Here is a 19,339-nt window from a genome sequence, read left to right on the forward strand (position 1 = left end):
AGTTTTTCAACATATTTGTTAGGAAACCTTTCCAGAATAATCAACTGCTATCCGTGGGAGTTTGCCTAATTATTTCCCAGTACAGCATTAACTTGCTAGTTTGATACCATCTACCACTCAATTATAATATTAGCTATAAAACTGGACCAGACGAGCTTGCTTTTTAAAGTCTTCTTTAAAGTGAGGTGTTAGCCAAGATCTTACAGTGTACAGGTATATAATCTTATCTTTAGGCATGTTGCCCTATCATACATTGTAAACAGAGGATCTCCTTACATAATGCTAATGTTTATTAGCATTATGTAAACATCACTGATAAGAAGAAAATAATCATTTGCCCAAAATGTGACTTAGTTTTAAGCAACAAATCAACATTATTACAAAATTTAACTGAGTTTGTACACACTACTGATTTTTTCCTTACATGTATATCATAACATACTAATAGCTGTAGCGAACAGTTCTCATGCAATAACCACTGTTAAAATAATATAATGATGATACCAATTTCATATGACAATTTACAACCTTACAAAAACTGCAGTGGGAAACAGTTGTACACACAAAAAGCCATAGATCTTTAAAACGTAACATAGCTTTGGATCAAAAGCAAGTTGAATAAACACGTGATAGCAATTGAGAACCACCATGATGAGAACTTCTAGGTTTTTTGTTACCAAATTTGGTGTGTTTGTTGTAATTGTTGTCAAATAAATACTTACAAGTCCATTTACTACCTAGCTGTTCTTTATTCAACAATAATTCAGGCTGGGTTTTTAAGAATATCAAAATGTTCTTTGAGAAGATTATAACTACCTGTCTTTAGTCCAAAGAACACTTTGTCAATCCTTTAGAGTCACAACATAGAGACCATATTCAAATGTAACTACAACATTTCAAAGGACCAAAGTATAAGAAATACCAAACGCACAGAATCAGATTGAAAATACCTATTTTTAATTATGCTTTTCGAAAACAATCTTACCCAGTTTTCTCTTGTGGCTCTCAGCAGGAGTTAAAACCAAGATTTAGAACCCTTCTGAGTTTCATAGAAAAAGTAAGCTCTACTGCATGAGGCTGTATATTTACAAGCTCTGCGGGGGGGGGGGGGGGAATTCAGGTAGTGGGAAGTTCAGCTAATTTGACAATTCCCACATAGGAGAAACTTTGAAATGTTTTGATTAGAAAAACAAAGCTTCCATGACATCACGCTGAAATGAAATAGAACAGCCAGACTCCTCTATTACCAAAGACAGTCAAAGGAGTCTCCCATCAGTTAGGAGGAGGACAGGGGGAAATCACAGCTCAGACTCCTGTGAGAGGTTCCAGGGTCCTGGCTGAACAGTAGGAATACTGGCACTGACCTCAGAAGCTCATGAGGAAAAATGATTAAAAGAAAAAAATTAAATGATCAACACAGCATATATTATGACTTTAAAGTTTAAACTCCTTTCCCTCAACCTGAGATGGAAATTGCATAAGCAATTAAATCAGAGTTCTGCAACATCCCCCTTAAAATGAACAAAATTATCAGTAAGCAATTTTTGAAAGCAAGCATGTTTTTTTAGAATTGGAATGAGAAATTCTGCAAAGAAATAAAAGAAAATAGGTCTTCAATAAAGATCATGGTCAATAGTTATGCAAATAAAAATATTTAAAAATTAAAAGCAATCACTAAACAACTACAACTAGCTGCCAGTGAAAGCAACATTCACCTTTCGGATTAACCCCACAATTAGCTGAAACACACAAAAAAATCCAGTTGAAAATAAGAGGAATTTTTACCTCCTACCCATATTTTCATATTGTAAGGTGGGTGCAAAAAAATTCTACAATTGAAACCCTGTCCACCAGTCTCTCCTTTTCTCCCCATTCTCTCAAATGACAAACATTTCAGAAGTGAGGGGACAGCAGTCTTGCTTTGAATGAAGTTTCTAGTATAATTCTAGATATAAACAAAGCAGGTCCCACCAACATAAATAACAGCAGAAACTCAGTTTGACATAATATTCTTAGTAAGAAAACAGCCAGTGTTCACATACATAGTTTTAAATCTCTGGGTTCTAAGTTAAATGGAGGAAAGAGATTCATCACAGCAACAAAACCAGACTTGTCTGAATTGAAACTTTTTTACTTTCAATTGCATTGGCCTGCAGTAGTGGACAGTCCTGAACTGTTATTAATTATACATAGCCTTCAGTACAGGGCAGTTTTAAAACGCTACACTGTATCTGCATGAGGAGATTCGAGTTCTTAAAATCCATTCAAAATTAAAACTTATGGTCCAAAGGAACCCAAAGCATTACTAATACAATTAGACATATATAATTTTGGCCAAGTAACAAAATTCAAATTATAAAACATAAATCTCAGTTTGCAAACAAATCTGTTGTCCCAAGCACAAAAGAGCTAAAGAGGCGGTGGAGCAGAAAACAGCCCTCAAAGAAGATGTAGCGACTACTGAATCAGTAAGACTGCTGCGTAAGACACGAAGTGTAATATGAAGTCATTAAATATTTAGCGTAAACCAGAATCTACTTTCAAGTTATCTATTACCTATTATCTCCTTCCAAAAAGTTCTAAATCCCCCCTCCACCCCCCCCAAAATATCATAAGTCAAGGTGAACTAATTTAGCTAGCAGCCTAATACAATGGGTCTTCTGAACTAAAGATTTCAACAGACAAGTCCTTGCCTGGAGTTGTAGACAGGTATAATGAATCTACCACAATGACCTATTATAAGGAAACTGTAATTTCATATATGAATAAACAAGTTACACTAGTAGTTCGTGTGAATACCTGAGAGGTTCAATGTTCTGGCAGAGATTTTATTTATTTATTAATTAAAAAGGCATGTGCTAATGAATATGATTAGAACTCTGCTTATCAATCTCTGTCAAAAGCAAGACCATTTTCTTTGGGTGACTGCCATATTTATTTCCCTCCACACATGTTTTTTAATAAAGAATGAGGTTCTTGTATGGTGTCCCTTAAGACCTGTCAAATATTGCAACAGAACAGCAGACTTATGTACATTTTTAGCACCATCTCATAAATCCCTTTGGCTAAGTTTCTCTTCTATAAGCAAGACAAAGATCAGTTTACATTACAAGAAAGTTTAAATCCAAAGCCTAAAGACTTCCCACAATATAATACACTGTTTTAAATAAGTATAAAATATGTAAACACTTTCACTGTTTCATTCATTAAAGAATACATACAGGGAGAGGAAAAAAAACAAGAAACAAGCTACCTCCTGTAATTCAAAGGTGATTGTACAGTGATAATGTAAAGATAACTGCCTTGGCCTATGACACATCTGAACACTCAATATTAAATCCTGCTTTATTGAGAGAAGAGTCAGTGACCCTCAACTTCTATCTGAAGACTCATCAATGGCTTTAGTTTAAAATAACCATTCTTGCCAAAGAAGAATTTTCTTCTTAATGTACAATCTTCAGACTACTCCTCTAGAACATCCTGTCATCACATACTGCACTTGCAAGGGGTTAATCACCAAATGGAAGGGTACTTCAAGCAGATATCAGAAAGCCACGATTGCTGGGCTTCTATCCCCCACTTTGCTACCAATTTTCTCCATGGTCTTTGGTAAACACAATCTCACTGTGAAGGTTTATGCATCTACAAAAATTGGGGTATATTATGCTTTGCTACCCTAAAGAGGTAACTGTAAGTTTAATATTCAGAAAGCCACATAAAATTTTCAGAGGAAAGGCAATGTGCCATTGATTTGAAAGATTTCCAAAAAAAAATATAAAACTGACTGATGAATCTTAGTTGTTCACAGATCACCAATTGTTTAAAATTAAGTTTCAATATTTTGCCAGTTTTCTTTTATTTCTAGCATCAAAATTACTTTAGTATTTCTCTTTATTACAAAAATATTTCCTGTGCACTCCACAGATAAGCAGATCTGTTTTATATACACAAATTCATTAGTATTAAAGACTGGACTATTTCCTAATTTCACACAGGACATGGGAAAAAAGAACCCCAGCAACCAATAAACAGAACAACACACATAGTAGCAGCAAGTTTCCTTCATTAACAAAGGAAAACTTATTCATATCAACAACTTGAGAGGAGATATTAAAAATATCCTATGTGAGCCACTTCTCAGGAGTCTATATTATATGAACCAACATTACTACTGATGCAGAGTACTTTGTCTACAAATATGGCAATCCTTATTTTACAAAAACCTAGATCTTGGATAATTTTAAGGATCAAATTTAATGCATGTATAGCTGGGATTTACAAGTGCGTCATTTTGAAATTTCTCTTTGAAGATGAGTCTTGCCCATCTTAAGTTGCCAAGTTTCGCATATTTCACATCTTATGAACTCAGTTTGGCTAGGAAAAAAAAAGAGTGAAGTAATGCTCTGTGCACTCAAAAGGATTAAAATTTGGTATGATTACAGCAAACAGCAGCTAACAATGTTCTAAAGCATTTCACACTGAAAAGTTCATCTGACTTTATAAAAATGAACTTGTATGCAAAATCCATTGCTATGAGGCCCATACAGAAGTACTGTAAAATTTGAGTTCTTCAACATAACAGCATAGTTCCCTGCAACTTTTCAAAAAATCTGACATGCATAAAATAATTCGAGTGCTTTGAATAAATGAGTTCGATATATCACTAAAGACGAGTAGTAACACAGCCCCAGAAGTGATCAACATCAGTAAAAGATAAATGTACAAAGAAGTCATGTGTTATTCGATCTCTACTTCTCTCATAATTTCCAGGTTTCACAATTCTCATAGCATCAGCGACCAAGACATTAAAACTGTCGTCATGTGTGCAGAAAATTCTCTGTTCTCCAAACTAAGCGATTTGGCTTTGATATACAATTCTTTATACATGCCAACTAGGCTTGAACCAAGAGGCACTTCAAACCAAGCTATGACTGTAAGGTTACACAATTCACATCAGTTCCTGGAGTTCAGGAATCCAGCAAGAATCCCTTAGGTTATTCTTGGGCTGGGAACTCATTTTGAAATCTATGCCCAGCACATCCTCTGAATTACTTTTTTTAACATATAAAATACGATATTACCATAAAGAAGTCATGGTCAGGATGAGAGCTGCTCACTGAGCATAGTATAAAACAGGGCTAACAACTCTCAAGAATTGAGTGGTCCAGAAAAGAGCAGAAGGATCAGTAATGCTCTGCTCAATGGTAGACTATTGGCAAATGACAGCTGCTTGGAAACTGGAGCGTAACTCCGTAAGAAGAAAGAAGGCAAGAAAAAAAAGACAGCTAAGCCAAGCGGTAGAACCTCAACAATCCTCTCGTCACTCACGGAGAATTGCTGCTGGTCAGCAGACACATTACAGCTCAAGCCACAGCTATGCAACTGCTAAGTAAGCATGCACTTCCTATTTTTAAGGAAAAGGCAAGAAGCTTAAACAAAAAAAAAAAATCCACAAAACAAACAGCAGCAGCAACAAAAAAAAGAAAACACTCCAAAAAAACCTAACAGCTGGTTTCTTCAACATAGGAAACTTTCACCCCCCCAAATTCTGCATCATTTAAGGATTTTTGATATTCCAGATAAGCAGCTTCTTTTACTTTGGGAGAATCTCGAGTCATGTTTTTCAGCAGTCCAAAGAAACATAGGGGGAACAAAAATGTAAAGAGTAAGAGATCAGAAACTACTTCTTGACAGTTAAGTTGGCAAAAATCAAAGCAGGAAATGTGAATGATTAATGCTTAAGAAGAAATGCTAAACATAATATTGACAACAACTTCTTACAGCACATTTTTAGCTGCTGAATGAGTTTTTAAAAATACTCAAGAAAACTGATTATTTATGTCAATAAAAGAGCTATTCTTTTTCGAATTTATAGTCACTGTACTGACTACGAAAACCCATTAACTTTACAAGTCTCCTGAGTGTCTTTAGCTTCACAAATCTAACTTTGTACTATGTTTTAGCCATGTTCCATGAAATTTTTTAAAAAGTACTTCTGGTTAAAGTAATCTTAAATCACCTTCTACTACCTCAAAGAAAAAGAAATTATTTATATGTACTCCAGAAGAACTTACCAAAATTAACTTTCACCATATCCAAAGCATTTTCACATATAATCATTTTTTAATCTCATGTTTTATAGTGCAAATGTCTTTGAAATAGAAAGTAATTAGTGTTTTCACCACAGGAGACAACATATACCAAGTACTGTACTTCGATTTCCTCTGTTGAGATCCACTACATAGCTCAATAGTGAGCAATATGCAAAAAATCATAATTAAGTTTATTACAAAGCATGTAATGCTGCAAGTGTTTAGCAGTCTGATCACAGAATTTTACGTCCAAGGTTATTTACTATTCCTGTGCTCTTCTCTACAATCAGACTTGTGACATGCTAATGCATATTTATATAATAAATCAGTAGGGCTTTGTTCAATTGCAAATACATTCCCATACCCTCAACTGAACCAAGTATCTTTACGAAGTTCCTCCATAGTGTTACTGCAGTTGTGTAACAGTTACATATTCTGAAATATATAGTAAAGACTCAGATGGAACTATCACCTACCACACAACACATTTTTAAAGCCTTCAACAAAACGAGCTGACATTTTATCCTCTGTTGTGGTTTAACCCGGCAGGCAGCTAAACACCACACAGCCGCTCGCTCACTCCCCCCAGCGGGATGGGGGAGAGAATCGGGGCAGGGGGGAGGAGTAAAATTCGTGGATTGAGATAAAGACAGTTTAATAGGACGGAAAAGGAAGGGAAAATAATAATTATAATGATAAAAGAATATACAAAATAAGTGATAGTGATGTACAATGCAATTGCTCACCACCTGCCAACTGATGCCCAGCCAGTTCCCGAGCAGCGGTCACCACCCCCCAGCCAACTCCCTCCAGTTTATCTACTGAGCATGATGGCACATGGTATGGAATGCCCTTTTGGCCAGTTTGGGTCAGCTGTCCTGGCTGTGCCCCCTCCCAGCTTCTCGCTGGCAGGGCATGAGAAGCTAAAGAGTCCTTGACTAGTGTAAGCACTACTTAGCAACAACTGAAACGTCGGTGTGTTATCAACATTATTCTCATCCTACATCCAAAACGCAGCACTGTACCAGCTACTAGGAAGGAAATTAATTCTATCCCAGCCGAAACCAGAACACCTCACATTTTAAATGGAAGAAATCAAGACGCATTTAAGACAATCTTTTTGACCACTGGGTGCCACTCTTGTTCTGTGTAAAATAAACTGCCTGGCACTCAGTCTTTTTTTTTTTTTTCCCCCTCCAGCTTTAAACAACTCTGATTCTTCTAAAGTGGGAGGGAAAGATGCAAGAATTTTTACACAAGTTTCTATAAAACACTTACTACCTTTTAAAACCCTTTAGTGTTGCTTCTAGCTCCAAGAATGCAATTTTGAGAGAACTCCAGTGCACACAGACCCTTATGGTATATGAAGGATTTTTTTTTTTTATGGTGAAGTTATGTAATAACCTAGTTATGCTATGTCTAAAGCATCACATTCAAAGGAATAGATATCTACTGCATCTGTGTAGCCCTGTAGCACTGTATTGCCATTGCTACTAACAGCTTCACATTGAGTTTGCAAGGCCTCAAGACTGAAGCTTTGAGCAAGCTTGTCAGGCGTGCTCTGTCTGAGCTTTTCCGACCTGCCTGAAGTCTTTTTTTTTAACCTGGTGCAGGTTTAAGAGCAATTATTCTAACTGACCAGGTGTCTATAGCTAACTTGGTTTACTTTCGTTGATCTTTGTATGCTATACAAGGAGTTAGTCCACGTAGAATGAGATATTTATGACTAACACGATGATGCAGTATATAGAAATACAGGCCTGGTATAATAGCAGACATCTTGAGAAGTGGAAACACAGGATGTGGCATATAAAAGCACAGCCGTGAGATGACACTCTTAGATTAGACTGTTAATATTTCAGTTGTACTAACAATTGATTCTTGTCTGAATATTTAAGGTGAGTTTCATCCTTGTCCATAAATTTTGAGTGTAACACTATCCTGCTGTGCACTTTATTTATCATACCAAATAATCCCATATCAAACATCATTGCAGGCATACGTATGTTACAGTCCTACTGTTTAATCCTATTCCTTACATTTCATAGATGGGAACCTGAGGTACAGACTAAGAAGTGCTCACAGAAACGAATATCATGTATGATGGAAATATCTACTCATCGGTCCAACTGAGAAAACAGGGAGGTCAGAACAAGGCTATGGTGAACTTCATAATCCCATTATCCACCCCACCAATCTTTAAAATGGCGCAGGTATCTTTCCACTGTATTGTGGCCCCAAGGTACTGCAGTCACAGAAGCAAATATTAGACCAAAGAATTCTCTGAAGTCGTGTAAAAGGTGCGACTGATCAGGGAGATGCACTAAATTACTTACAGTCCCAGGCTAACATCCTAAAGGTGCTATCATTATGCCTCCTATCCTTACTAAACAAATACTAAAATAGAGACTTTCATGTCATACCATTTATTTAATTTGTATTTCAAACAATACAACTAGAAACCACTTTTCCACTACCGTCTTTTATTTCAACAGATGTCCTTTCCCACATCCCTGCCATTTCACTGCTCTGCTCTACAAACTGTTTTGATAACAAAGAAAAATGCCCTACATAGTCCCAGCCTATGCATGGCACTACTGTAAAGTCTTATAAAATACCTGTATTCAGGCTGCCGACTTATAGGATGATCATCCCTTGGCCATCTGTATCCTGATTCATCCTGCAAAACGTACATGCAAAACAATTGTGTGACGTGTATCTCAACATCTGATGTCAGGTACAGTTAGTTGCCAAATGGTACTTATTCACTGCAAAACCAAAGCATTTAATGAGCTAAAAGAAAGTATTAGTCATTCACAGCAAGGTTCCTCTCAGTTTATTCACTCTACCCCATTCCTCTTATGTTTTTCCTCTGTCAATACTAAAAAGAGCAACTTTGAAATGCTGTACAAAACATAAAAACTACAAAAATTTCCGAACTATATACATAGGCCCTGACTAAAAAAAAAGAAAATTCTGCTCATTGAAATGTAAATTATCATCAATAGCTTGAAATTACAGAATTTCAAACAGCTGGGTTGGAGGAGCCAACAGTAATGACCTTTCAAAGGGACCATAAATTTTGTACTTAAGTGTAGCAACTGGGGGGAAAAAAACCTAAAACATTCAACATCATGACAGAATTTAAATAAGTGAACTGTGCGAATTAGAGGGCTAGGTAGACAACATTCAACAAGTTGCATGTGCAAGGACTTGTTAAATAGAATGATTTTGCAATCGTTCTTCTATTCATCCAGATAACTTTGCACTGCATTACAGAGAGGACTTCTGGCCACTTTTGTTTTCCCAGTTCAGACTCTGAGCTTTCCACAATGCTGGACAAGGGCTCTTTTCTAAGTCAATAGAGTAGCTAGGAAACACAAGAAGCAGCAAACAGGTATTACCATATAATCACAAGAGTCTTAGAAGCACAGTAACTGCAAAAAAGCAACAAGTATCAAAACCTGGATGTTTTTTCTATTCATTCTATTTCAGTTTATGAGAACAGCAGTAACATAAATGCTCTGTCTGAAATATTTCAATTGTTCAGTATTCAAGCATTAATGAGAAGATAAACATGTGAGAAGAATCACCTTACGTACACCTCGGTGTGGAGGGCCACTTCTTCTGTCATGGGCAAAACTGCGACCCTCTTCATAGTCTCTGTACTCAGTGTGACTGTAATCATCATACCGACTGTAATTCCCATCCCCAGGTCTTTCGAGCAGCGGTGGTTTCTTGGGCACAATGTTTACTACTCTATGGTAATCATCCTAAACCACAAAACAAACAAAATCATATTGCTTTTAACAGCTGAAAATCTGTAGTGAATACATAAAAGTAAAAACAAGTTATTTCTAAATATGGGACTATAATAATCTTAAAGCTGAAATAGCACAGGGGAACAACAAACAAAAATTCATGCGAGAATGATGGTGGAATAACTTATTAAATCTAATTGGACACAATTCAGATGTAATCCTTAGGCATTACAAGTTTAATCGTAGCGGGAAAATTTCTTCTGAAAGTTTAAAGCAGTAGCATTAGCTACTTTCTAAGCATCGGTTACTTTCTTTTTTTAAGCATTAGCTACATATATTTCTCAGAGACTTTTATGTTAACTTAGGAATGCAATAAAGAAAATTACACCTGTAATGCCTGCAAAACAAAGAGCCCATTGAAAATAATATCAGTTTTCTTAATGTCAATAACATCCTTCACGCTATGGAGATTATAGTGAAGACAGTCCTTGCTTCATAATCTGAATAGATAAGCACCTCCTCAATACAATGCAGTAGGTGATCTGAGGATTTCAAGTGACAGAATTTTAACACTCTCGGTTTTTCTTTTAATGCAAGTTTCGGATAGCTTTTTGCTAGAATGCAAAATTAATTTATTTTATTTCCTTCAAATAAAATGTCATACACCATTTACCAATTAAAGAAATCCTGTTTATTAAGTGCAAATTGCACAGCTGCAAAAGATACAAATTCAATTTTCTAGAACCAAGTATTATATAAGCCAACTGCAAACAAAAAGCAAACAAAAACATGAATGTAAGACCTTGTATTTTAAGTCTTCTTCCTTTAGCAAGATAATTTTTATATCGGCCTTAAAAACACAAGCTATAAATGCAGAGACTTGAGTTAGCATGTGCAATTTGGAGGGAGTTTTTTTAATAGTAGTGGAAGTCACAATCTAATGCACCAATAGTTTTTGTAGAAAAATACATTAAATTCACAAACTGCTAAATATTGTCATGCAAAAAAAAGTTAGTTCTGATTTCAGAGACCACCCAACAAATTCACTAGAGAGTAATCCAAAGCCAGCCTACAGCCATACTGATGCAAAGTAGAGACTACATAAGCATTCATACACAGCCACAATGCTTGATTTACCCTTACCTCCTTGAACTTCCTCCACGTGTATTTTTTTTTTTTTTTTAGTTTGGTGTCTGACAAAGATGTGCTCTGAAGCTAAAATAAAACCGCTCTGTGCTTTAATCTCAACCAGAAGTCCCCGTCACATAACTATACTGACATACAGAACGATAGTTACATGAAAGCTCAGGGTATACCCACTTACAGTTAATGGTGCCAAGTGCTTGCAACTTTATGTTGTTTACCAGGATCTGAAAGCATGTGTTTCTACTACAATCTACACTTGATATGTAATTAGCACCCGGTTTAGATTAGGACAAGTTTCTTGCTCTCTCAAACAAGAGATACTTCATTCTGTATCATTGGCATGTCTCAGTTCCATCATACTAACCTATCAGCAAATGCTAAGCGCATTCATAGATTGAATAAATTAATTCCATTTTACTTGTCTAGTCAAAATTAAGTCAGACCTCTATACATGGACACAGATACAATGGCACAGGCTTACAAGGACAGAAACTGCCTGCCAACTATCTTGAATCAGCAGACCTGTACGAGAAGGAGCTTCATATCCACCTTTCAGTAAGGCAGAGACACCAGATCTTGGTTTGCCCAACTACTGGGGTGTTGTTTTGGTGCAGATGGATAGTACTGATTGTGATAAATGAGTGTATTCTGCTAGTCCCTTCATTCCCAGCTCCAAACACATGTAATATAAAGCTAGCATTGAGCTATCTAGTTAATTCTTGCATCAAAATGAGTGCATCACATCTTTTAATTTTTAAAGTAGATTTTCATAGTGCATATGCCATGCATTGTTCCCTGGACAGCTTGAAAGGCTGAAGGAATTTAGGAATGTCACTGTTGCAATGGTTAAATTAAATTAGCAATATGTTAGTCAAGTCAAATGCTGATTAAAAAAAAAAAAAATCTGAAAATACATTCTGCCTTTCCTCATGTCCCGTTGCTGATAAATATTTTGGAGAAGCAGCTGACTAAATACCCTGTGCAAACTTATCTGATTTCCAGTTTGCTGAAAATGCAGAAATTTTGTTGTTGCCTGTAAAAAGAGTTAAAAATGTCACAGAGCAGCCAAACACTAGTACACTACTCAATAGAGAAGACTATGTAACTAGTTACCAAGTTACCAACACTGGTACGCTTCCAAAATGACATGCTGAAAATATGTTAGAGGGAACCCAGAAAGCATGCTAAATCAGCCACACCATTATTCCAACGTTTAAAAGAATTAAAAGAAAAGCCAGATAACAGGCACAGGTACCTGAAATTTTATTTTGCCAAATGTACATTGCACAGCATGTAAATAGAAGTATCAAAAAGTATTCTTAAAGTTCTACTTATGGTGTAATAGCTCAAAAGACAAAGCTACAACATGTTTTCTTTCTTCTTTAGAGACTTCAGACACAGGAGCAAAAAAAAAAAAAAAAATTTTACCCAACTCTTAGGCACAGAGATTTTCTAAAAGCATTCTAAAGTTATTCTACAGCAGAGTAAGCATAGCTTCTGCGTTTGCTTTTACAAGCATAACAGAGTAGAAGTATCCATGCCAGTAGAAGTCTTCCATCGACACTCTTCTTGAAAAGCATTTCCCTTACAAGGCTCCAAAATTAATTTCTTTAGCAAAGATGTATTTTCAACATTTGTTACACACATTTCCTTCTATACTTTAAGCACCATAATAAAACACTGCATCGGTGACAAGAACAATGCTGAACGCAGTCGTTTTACCACCTCAAATCACTTCAAAGATGTATTAACATTAAAAAAAAAGTCTGGGGAAAAATATAACATAGTATGGTCTTTGGTTCTCCAGAAGTTATTAAAAATCCTGTGTTTAATAACACAAAGAATTACACCCAAAAAAAAAATCAATTTATCAATACACAACTATTCTAAAACACTTTCAATAGATTTGAAAAAAAAAAACCAAGATTTAATTTTGTAGGCATCCTATTATCTCTGTGCAGATGCATTTGCTAGATCGTTGGCTTAAATGAATGAGAAAAGAACGGAAGTTGGGGTATACTAGGAACTTAAATACATACATAAATTCAGCCCTTATGGTACAAGTCATGGTATAAAGGTATAGTATAACAGTATAATGCTAAAGAAACATACTATGCACTTACATCAGGATGAATCCTTGGAGGAAGACGTTCTCTTGGAACTCTTTCATAGTCATATCGCCCTTCAGACCACATTTCATCTCTTCGATATGCCACTAAAGACAATAAAAATCCTATTAGCCAAAACCAGACTCATTATGAATAGACGAAAGGATAGTAAGCACAGAAATAAAGGTTCCCGCTCTTCTCCCAAAATAATGTAATATGCACAAGCCCTGTACATACACTTTTTTTTTAATTAGCCCTTTTAAAAGTAAGTCTCTCTAGTTATAGAAAGTAATCAATGAACTTTAAGCAAAAATAACTCACAGTACGTGCAAGAACAACCGAACAACTGGAAATTAGTGCAGTATAATCAGTATAATTACAGGACTTACAGATACTATAAACAGCTCTATTGAAATATATGCATATTGCAAATACCAGCTGTACATATAAATTCATACACACATACCTTCCAGCAATTTTGATATTGCTCTGCTAAAAATAGAGGACTTTTTTTTTTTTTAAGAAAATTCAACTCCTATTTATTAGATTGAAGAATTTCTACTTTTTTATATAATATAATAACTTTGATTGAATTATTTCATCATCTCAACCATCTGGAAAGAGGTTAAAACACAACACATCATTCAGCTAGTACAAAGCTCCGTGTTTTGAATACATGAATGAAATGCACTCTTCACATGCAGATTTTTCCTGTTTTAAATCGGGAGCCAGCAGAACACAAAAACTCCTCTTTCCAGAGAAAGGTGACTTTCAAAGTCAAAATTATTAACTACATACAGGTGGAAATAAACCATCACCATAAGTGATTCTAGTCATACTATGTTAGACAACACAAACTTGAGGAGCTGAAACCTTTCTGATTATTATAAAGGTGACAAATTATACACTATACATTGTTGAAAATAGGTAAGAAATTGCTAGAATTATATTTTTCAAAGTTTCCCTTCACAATGGTAGTTCCAACTATTAAAAATAATCAATAAGAAAAAGAAACAGCAGGACATATTCAAAAGGAGAAATACATAACATTATCTACTTTCACAAAATAAAACCACTTAACTGGAAATAGACTTACGAGGCTATATAAAAATATTGATTATTACAGATGTTAAGAACCAACATGACAAAAGGGTTTATCAACTGTAAACAGAGGTAGCACTGTCAGATACATGTTTTTGTGAAGAACAACTAACACTCACATACTTACTTTTCTGTCAGTTTTAGCAACTCTGCTTCTGAAGACCCATTCAATGACCTACAAAAAAAAAGAAACTGAAGTCAGCAAAAAAATGCATATATATTTATAAGCACATTTTTTTAAGTAAACCAGACATTTAAAATCTAAGTCTTTCAACTGCCTATCCCTCATGATCTGTCTGAATTAGCACAGAGTAATTCACTACACTCAATTAAGAAAGAATATGAACTACTCAGCTGAATTCACAACAGCAAAAAAATTCCCGTGACAAATTATTACAGATACAACACTTTCCTAATAAATTCCAGAGTTTTCTTTCCTTTTTATCATCTTTTACTCACTGTTTCAAGTCTCAGTTTTTCTTCCATTTGTTAGCAAAAGCTTTTGGAAACTACTGTAACTGCTTTCTTAAAAACACTCAGAAAAATATTTACTATATTGACTTCACTCATATTTATTTAAGCGTCTTTCAGTATCATTAAATAGAGAAAAATAAGACTCAGCTGCACGTGATGAGAGGTTAATGAAAAGTTTGATTTAACAAATGCTTTTCCTTTGACAACAGATAGTAAATCCTGATGAAGTAGCTCCTTCCTCAACTGTAATAAGCCTTTATGTTCAGAGATTTTGACCCTACCATTGGTACACATGAACCAGAGTATCTTCTTAAAAGTTTGTTCCATTTTATAACAGACTTGACTTTAAGTACATTCCATAACCAAGACACGGGTCTAGTCTAATGTCACTACAGATCACAAATCAAAAGCTGACTAAGCCAACAGAGTTTGGCTGGTCCTGGTTTCAGTAAGGGTACGAGCTAGAGGGTCTGCTGTCCCTGACCTCGCCAGTGTGCTCCGTGTTACTAATTCTGAAACCATTGCTCATACCGCTGTATTTGTTGGTCAGGCATACCCATCAGAAGCACCTTCCTGGCACTTTCACAGTAACTGCCTCAACTCTTCTTCATTCTCTACTTCAGGCACTTTTGCTAAAGCCTTAAAAATTCATACCAGGGGCTACACGTGCATTAACTGTTCTTAGGCTGACCCTGTGCCCTCTCCTTCCCACGTCACTGGGAGGGTGCTCTATCTGCTCTTGCACCATCCCCGCAATCCTCTTTTCTTTGTACCTAGAACAGTACCTGAATACTCCTGTGTTTTACATGTACCAGGACGGACAGAATTAGCTGAGGCAAGACAAAATCATTACACTGGAACAGTGTCACACGCTCTTTCTCAAAACACTTTGCTGCTGGTCCCCCGTGCCCAGCCCTTGCCCCAAGGTGGACCGTTCCTTCTGTCCATACCCACTCACAGCTGGAGAGCACCTGAGCCTCCCGCAGTGCCTGCTCCCACCCCTGCTCGTCCACGGCCCACCCACCTCTCATGCGCGCATAGACTTTGGTACCTGATGGCGAGCCTCACTCAGTTTTTAAACCAACAGCAAATATCAGAAGCTGGATTCAGGTAAGGTTTTCAAGTGGGTTTTTTTGCATTTTGACAAACACAGTAGTGTCCACACCCTGCTGCCTGCAGCAGTTACTGAAATTGTTAACTGAACACAATGTTCAAAAAGCAACACATTTCAGGTAAGTGCCACTGAAGCTAGGTGCAAGCTTTCACATCACGCTGCTCTGGTCACGCAAGCCACCTCCAACATCCCAACACACATCACTGGCAGCAGGCACCGACATTCACATACGTGCTCTGTCATATTATCAGGCAGCAAGGCTGACAGAAACACTCCTATTTTTATTGCTGTTGATGGACCTCACTGAAACTAGCAAGAATTATCACCGGTTTTTTGACAAAACAAAAACACAAGCTGGAAAAAAGGTAGAGACATACTATCTCAAAAGCCAACAGATGGAAGGAAAAAAAACCACAGCACAATTACATCAGACATGAAGTATGGAGGTGGAAGAAAAATCCTCAGAAGTGAGAATATTTTGCATTTAGAGGAATGAAATTAAGAAAATTAATCAGATAGCATTTTGAGCTATGTTCTTGATGGCTGATTCTGGTAAGGAAAAAAAGTAGGAGGAGACCAATTTTATATAGAAGACTAAACAGGCAAATTTTAGCTGGGATCAATAAGATAAAATAAGGATGCACTTGAAAAATACCAGAAGAAAAAAAATGTTTAAAGGGAGGAAAATGCATTTCCCAGCATCTTGAGTGCATTTCATCTGTTTCTATAGGGGAAAAAAAAAAAATCCATTTCTTAAATGATGTGACCTAACACAGCTTTAATAACCACAAAGAGACTAAACTCTTAGGATCAATATGAGAAGATTCAATTAGCAAGAATTGAAAAGATCAAACCTCAAGTTTACTACGCTGTATTCAGATTCATCTGTTCTCTCAGTACAAAGTTGTTCTAAAATGAAGATTAAAAAAAAATCTATTTTTGTTTCACACCTAACACTACTGTCACTCACACTGACTATTTTCTATTAGCATATACAGCAAAGGTAGTTGATGTTTCTTTACGATCATGACATATAATCACTTGCTGTATTAATTTAAACAACCTCTTCCTATTTTTGATCAGAGGTAACTGTTTTCCCTAAAGCAAGGTCTTTATTTTCTCAAATAAAGACACTCCAGCGTACGCAGAAGCCATTCTATTAATGCAGCGCAAGCTGCTCCACTGTGGCCAGGTGCCAAGAATGGCTTTGCTCCAATTATCACAGCACTATGTCTTGCTCTATGCTAGTATAACTGGTGTAATACAAAAAGGGTTTCTTCATCAAGCAGATTACATGGGTCACTTGAACTTCAGATTTTTTTTTGTACAACTGGGTTTTCTTTATCAATCATTAACTTTTTATTCTTTTTTGCTTTCTAAATAATATATGCTAAAAAAAAGCTGACACATTTGCAAAAGCACTCCAGTATTCTGCAATACTTTGTACACAATTCTTGTCTGTTTACATTCATTTGCAACATCAATTTTCATCACAGCTAGAAATACCTACTTCTCCAGGATCCGTAAGTTTCCAGTGTTTGCTATCAGCCTTCTGCAGAATCTACCTTTTTGTTTCAAAAACATACAGCTTTCTAACCCAGATGGCTACACCTCGCCATATGTGAACACATAAAACCAACGCTGTGCTGTAAATGCAGAGGCAGGCAGCTGCGGTATCTCTGATGCTACGGGGATATATCTGGTTTTATACTGTTACTTTGACAAACAGCAGAGATTGACAGATGTGGGCCAGGTCTGTCTCTCCTCTGCTTTGGAAAGCTCTCAAAAAAAGCTTAGACGCTTTTGTATGAGTAAGACCTAGGAAAGGTGCTTAGAGAATTGTAACTTATTAGAAATATCATGGCCAATTTTGCAACAATTGCTGCTTTGAGGACATAAAGATAGAAAACACCGCTTTTCCTTCCAACAATTGGAATCTGTATTTGATAGCGCTTCAAAGATATTCCAGTATCTCTTAGCTAGACAGGAGGCAAGACAGATAAAACTGAGTTTGGGGGGGAAAAAAAAAAGTAACTTTCTCCTCCCCCCATACTTGGGAAAGGCAGAAAACATTGAATAGACATAGTCCTCTATTGGTAAGATGAAAAAGCAGAAGTGTAAGAGCTGAGGGAAAAAACCACCACGACAGTACATAAAATACTGTGAGGGAGGCACTGAGAAAAAACAAGGTTACAAAGAGAATCCATCCCTTCCTAATAACAAATATTAGGCTATAAGATTTTCAAAAACAATTAGAAGCATGACTGCAACAAGTCTAGGCATATTCAACCTAGATACCAAATAACCTGAAGGAAAAGGCTTTCTTCCAATCTTTCCTGACCTGTTCACAATAATTTTGACTTAAAACAAGAGAAAGAAAAAAAAAATGAAAAAAAGGAAAAAAATCATTTAAGAAAGCACTGACCACAAAAGTCAAATTAACTCCCACCTCAAAAGGGAAAAAAGCCAGAAATGCGTAAGCTGAATATAATTATTAACAGCAGCAGCATTCTGATGAGGATTTGCAATCCCACTGGTTCAGTTTTCCTACCACATCATTCTAATATATCACTGGGAGCAAGAGCAATGGAGGCAATGCGTTGGGGGTTATATTAATACAATGACTGATGTATTAGCTCTTATCTTTGCCTGAACACCTGCAGTTACCAACATCCCGTCCTTCATCAGTGTCAATACCATGAAAAGAACGTTCTGCCAGGCTGCGATGGGGCTGCTAGACTAGCAACGTCAATGCAAACAACTGTATGGATCACCGCCTCCACCGTGACTTTCTGTCTTGCAGCACAAACGTTTTGACAACAAAATATGTCAGCTCACCATACCGTTGTCATAACAGGTCAAAACTTCAATGCTTTCAACATTTACACTTGAAAGTACCAACTGACTCTGAATATTTCACCCAGGGCAAATCAATGTATCAAACCCTACTCATCGCTTGCACAGATTCTGTGGGTTTCCACACCTTTTTGTGTATTTCTGACAGACTCTTTGTTCCCTTGAAGTCCCAGACACCCCGGACAAAGAATTATTATAAGGCTATCCATTAAAACCTCTGATGCATGGTAAAGAGCCCACTTAAGGAGTATGAGTGAGAACAAAGAACCACGGAGAGCAGCCTTACGGTGTTTAAATACTAATAAAGACTTGAAATATATTACAGGACACCCTAACGTCAGGCTAAGTGTAAAGATTTATCCCAGTACTTTTAAGGAAATCATCTAAGTGACACAGTTATGTATTATTTACCCCTCCAGAAACATAAAGATACCGATTCTGCACCAGGACACCCACAAGAAGTCTCACCGCAAGCGTTTACGATGGGATTTATACAGCCTCCAACCAGTGACCGAAGTTTGAAATAACTCTCCTAAGTGTGCAGGAGGAGTAACACCCTCCCCTTCAAAGCAAAAACGCAAATTAAACTGAAAACCAGAATCTTCCGCCATGCACGGGTTTTAAAAAGGTTTAAAAGGTAAGGTTTACCAAAGCCATCCTCGGTGCCGGCACAGCGGCGGCCGGCCC

General features: G+C 36.5%; 1 protein-coding gene across 5 annotated transcripts in view; it reads right to left on the minus strand.

The window, feature by feature from the left end:
- The window catches only part of PPHLN1 (periphilin 1), a 69,439-nt gene extending 55,055 nt beyond the window's left edge, over positions 1-14,384 (minus strand). For 2 of the 5 annotated variants that reach the window (XM_009327610.1, XM_009327609.1), the window contains exons 1-4: positions 14,336-14,384; positions 13,123-13,214; positions 9,695-9,865; positions 8,711-8,772 (exon numbers count right to left, since the gene is read on the minus strand). In XM_009327610.1, the coding sequence (XP_009325885.1) occupies positions 8,711-8,772; positions 9,695-9,865; positions 13,123-13,214; position 14,336 (326 nt within the window). In that variant the 5' untranslated portion in view covers positions 14,337-14,384. Of the gene's footprint in view, positions 1-8,710; positions 8,773-9,685; positions 9,866-11,975; positions 12,033-13,122; positions 13,215-14,335 lie in introns of all 5 variants that reach the window. The other 3 variants (XM_009327607.1, XM_009327606.1, XM_009327608.1) reach the window with 3 other exon arrangements.
- Positions 14,385-19,339: the final 4,955 nt, after the last annotated feature.

This window comes from Pygoscelis adeliae, unplaced genomic scaffold (genome assembly GCF_000699105.1).
Source record: "Pygoscelis adeliae isolate BGI_AS28 unplaced genomic scaffold, ASM69910v1 Scaffold113, whole genome shotgun sequence".
Taxonomy (NCBI): domain Eukaryota; kingdom Metazoa; phylum Chordata; class Aves; order Sphenisciformes; family Spheniscidae; genus Pygoscelis; species Pygoscelis adeliae.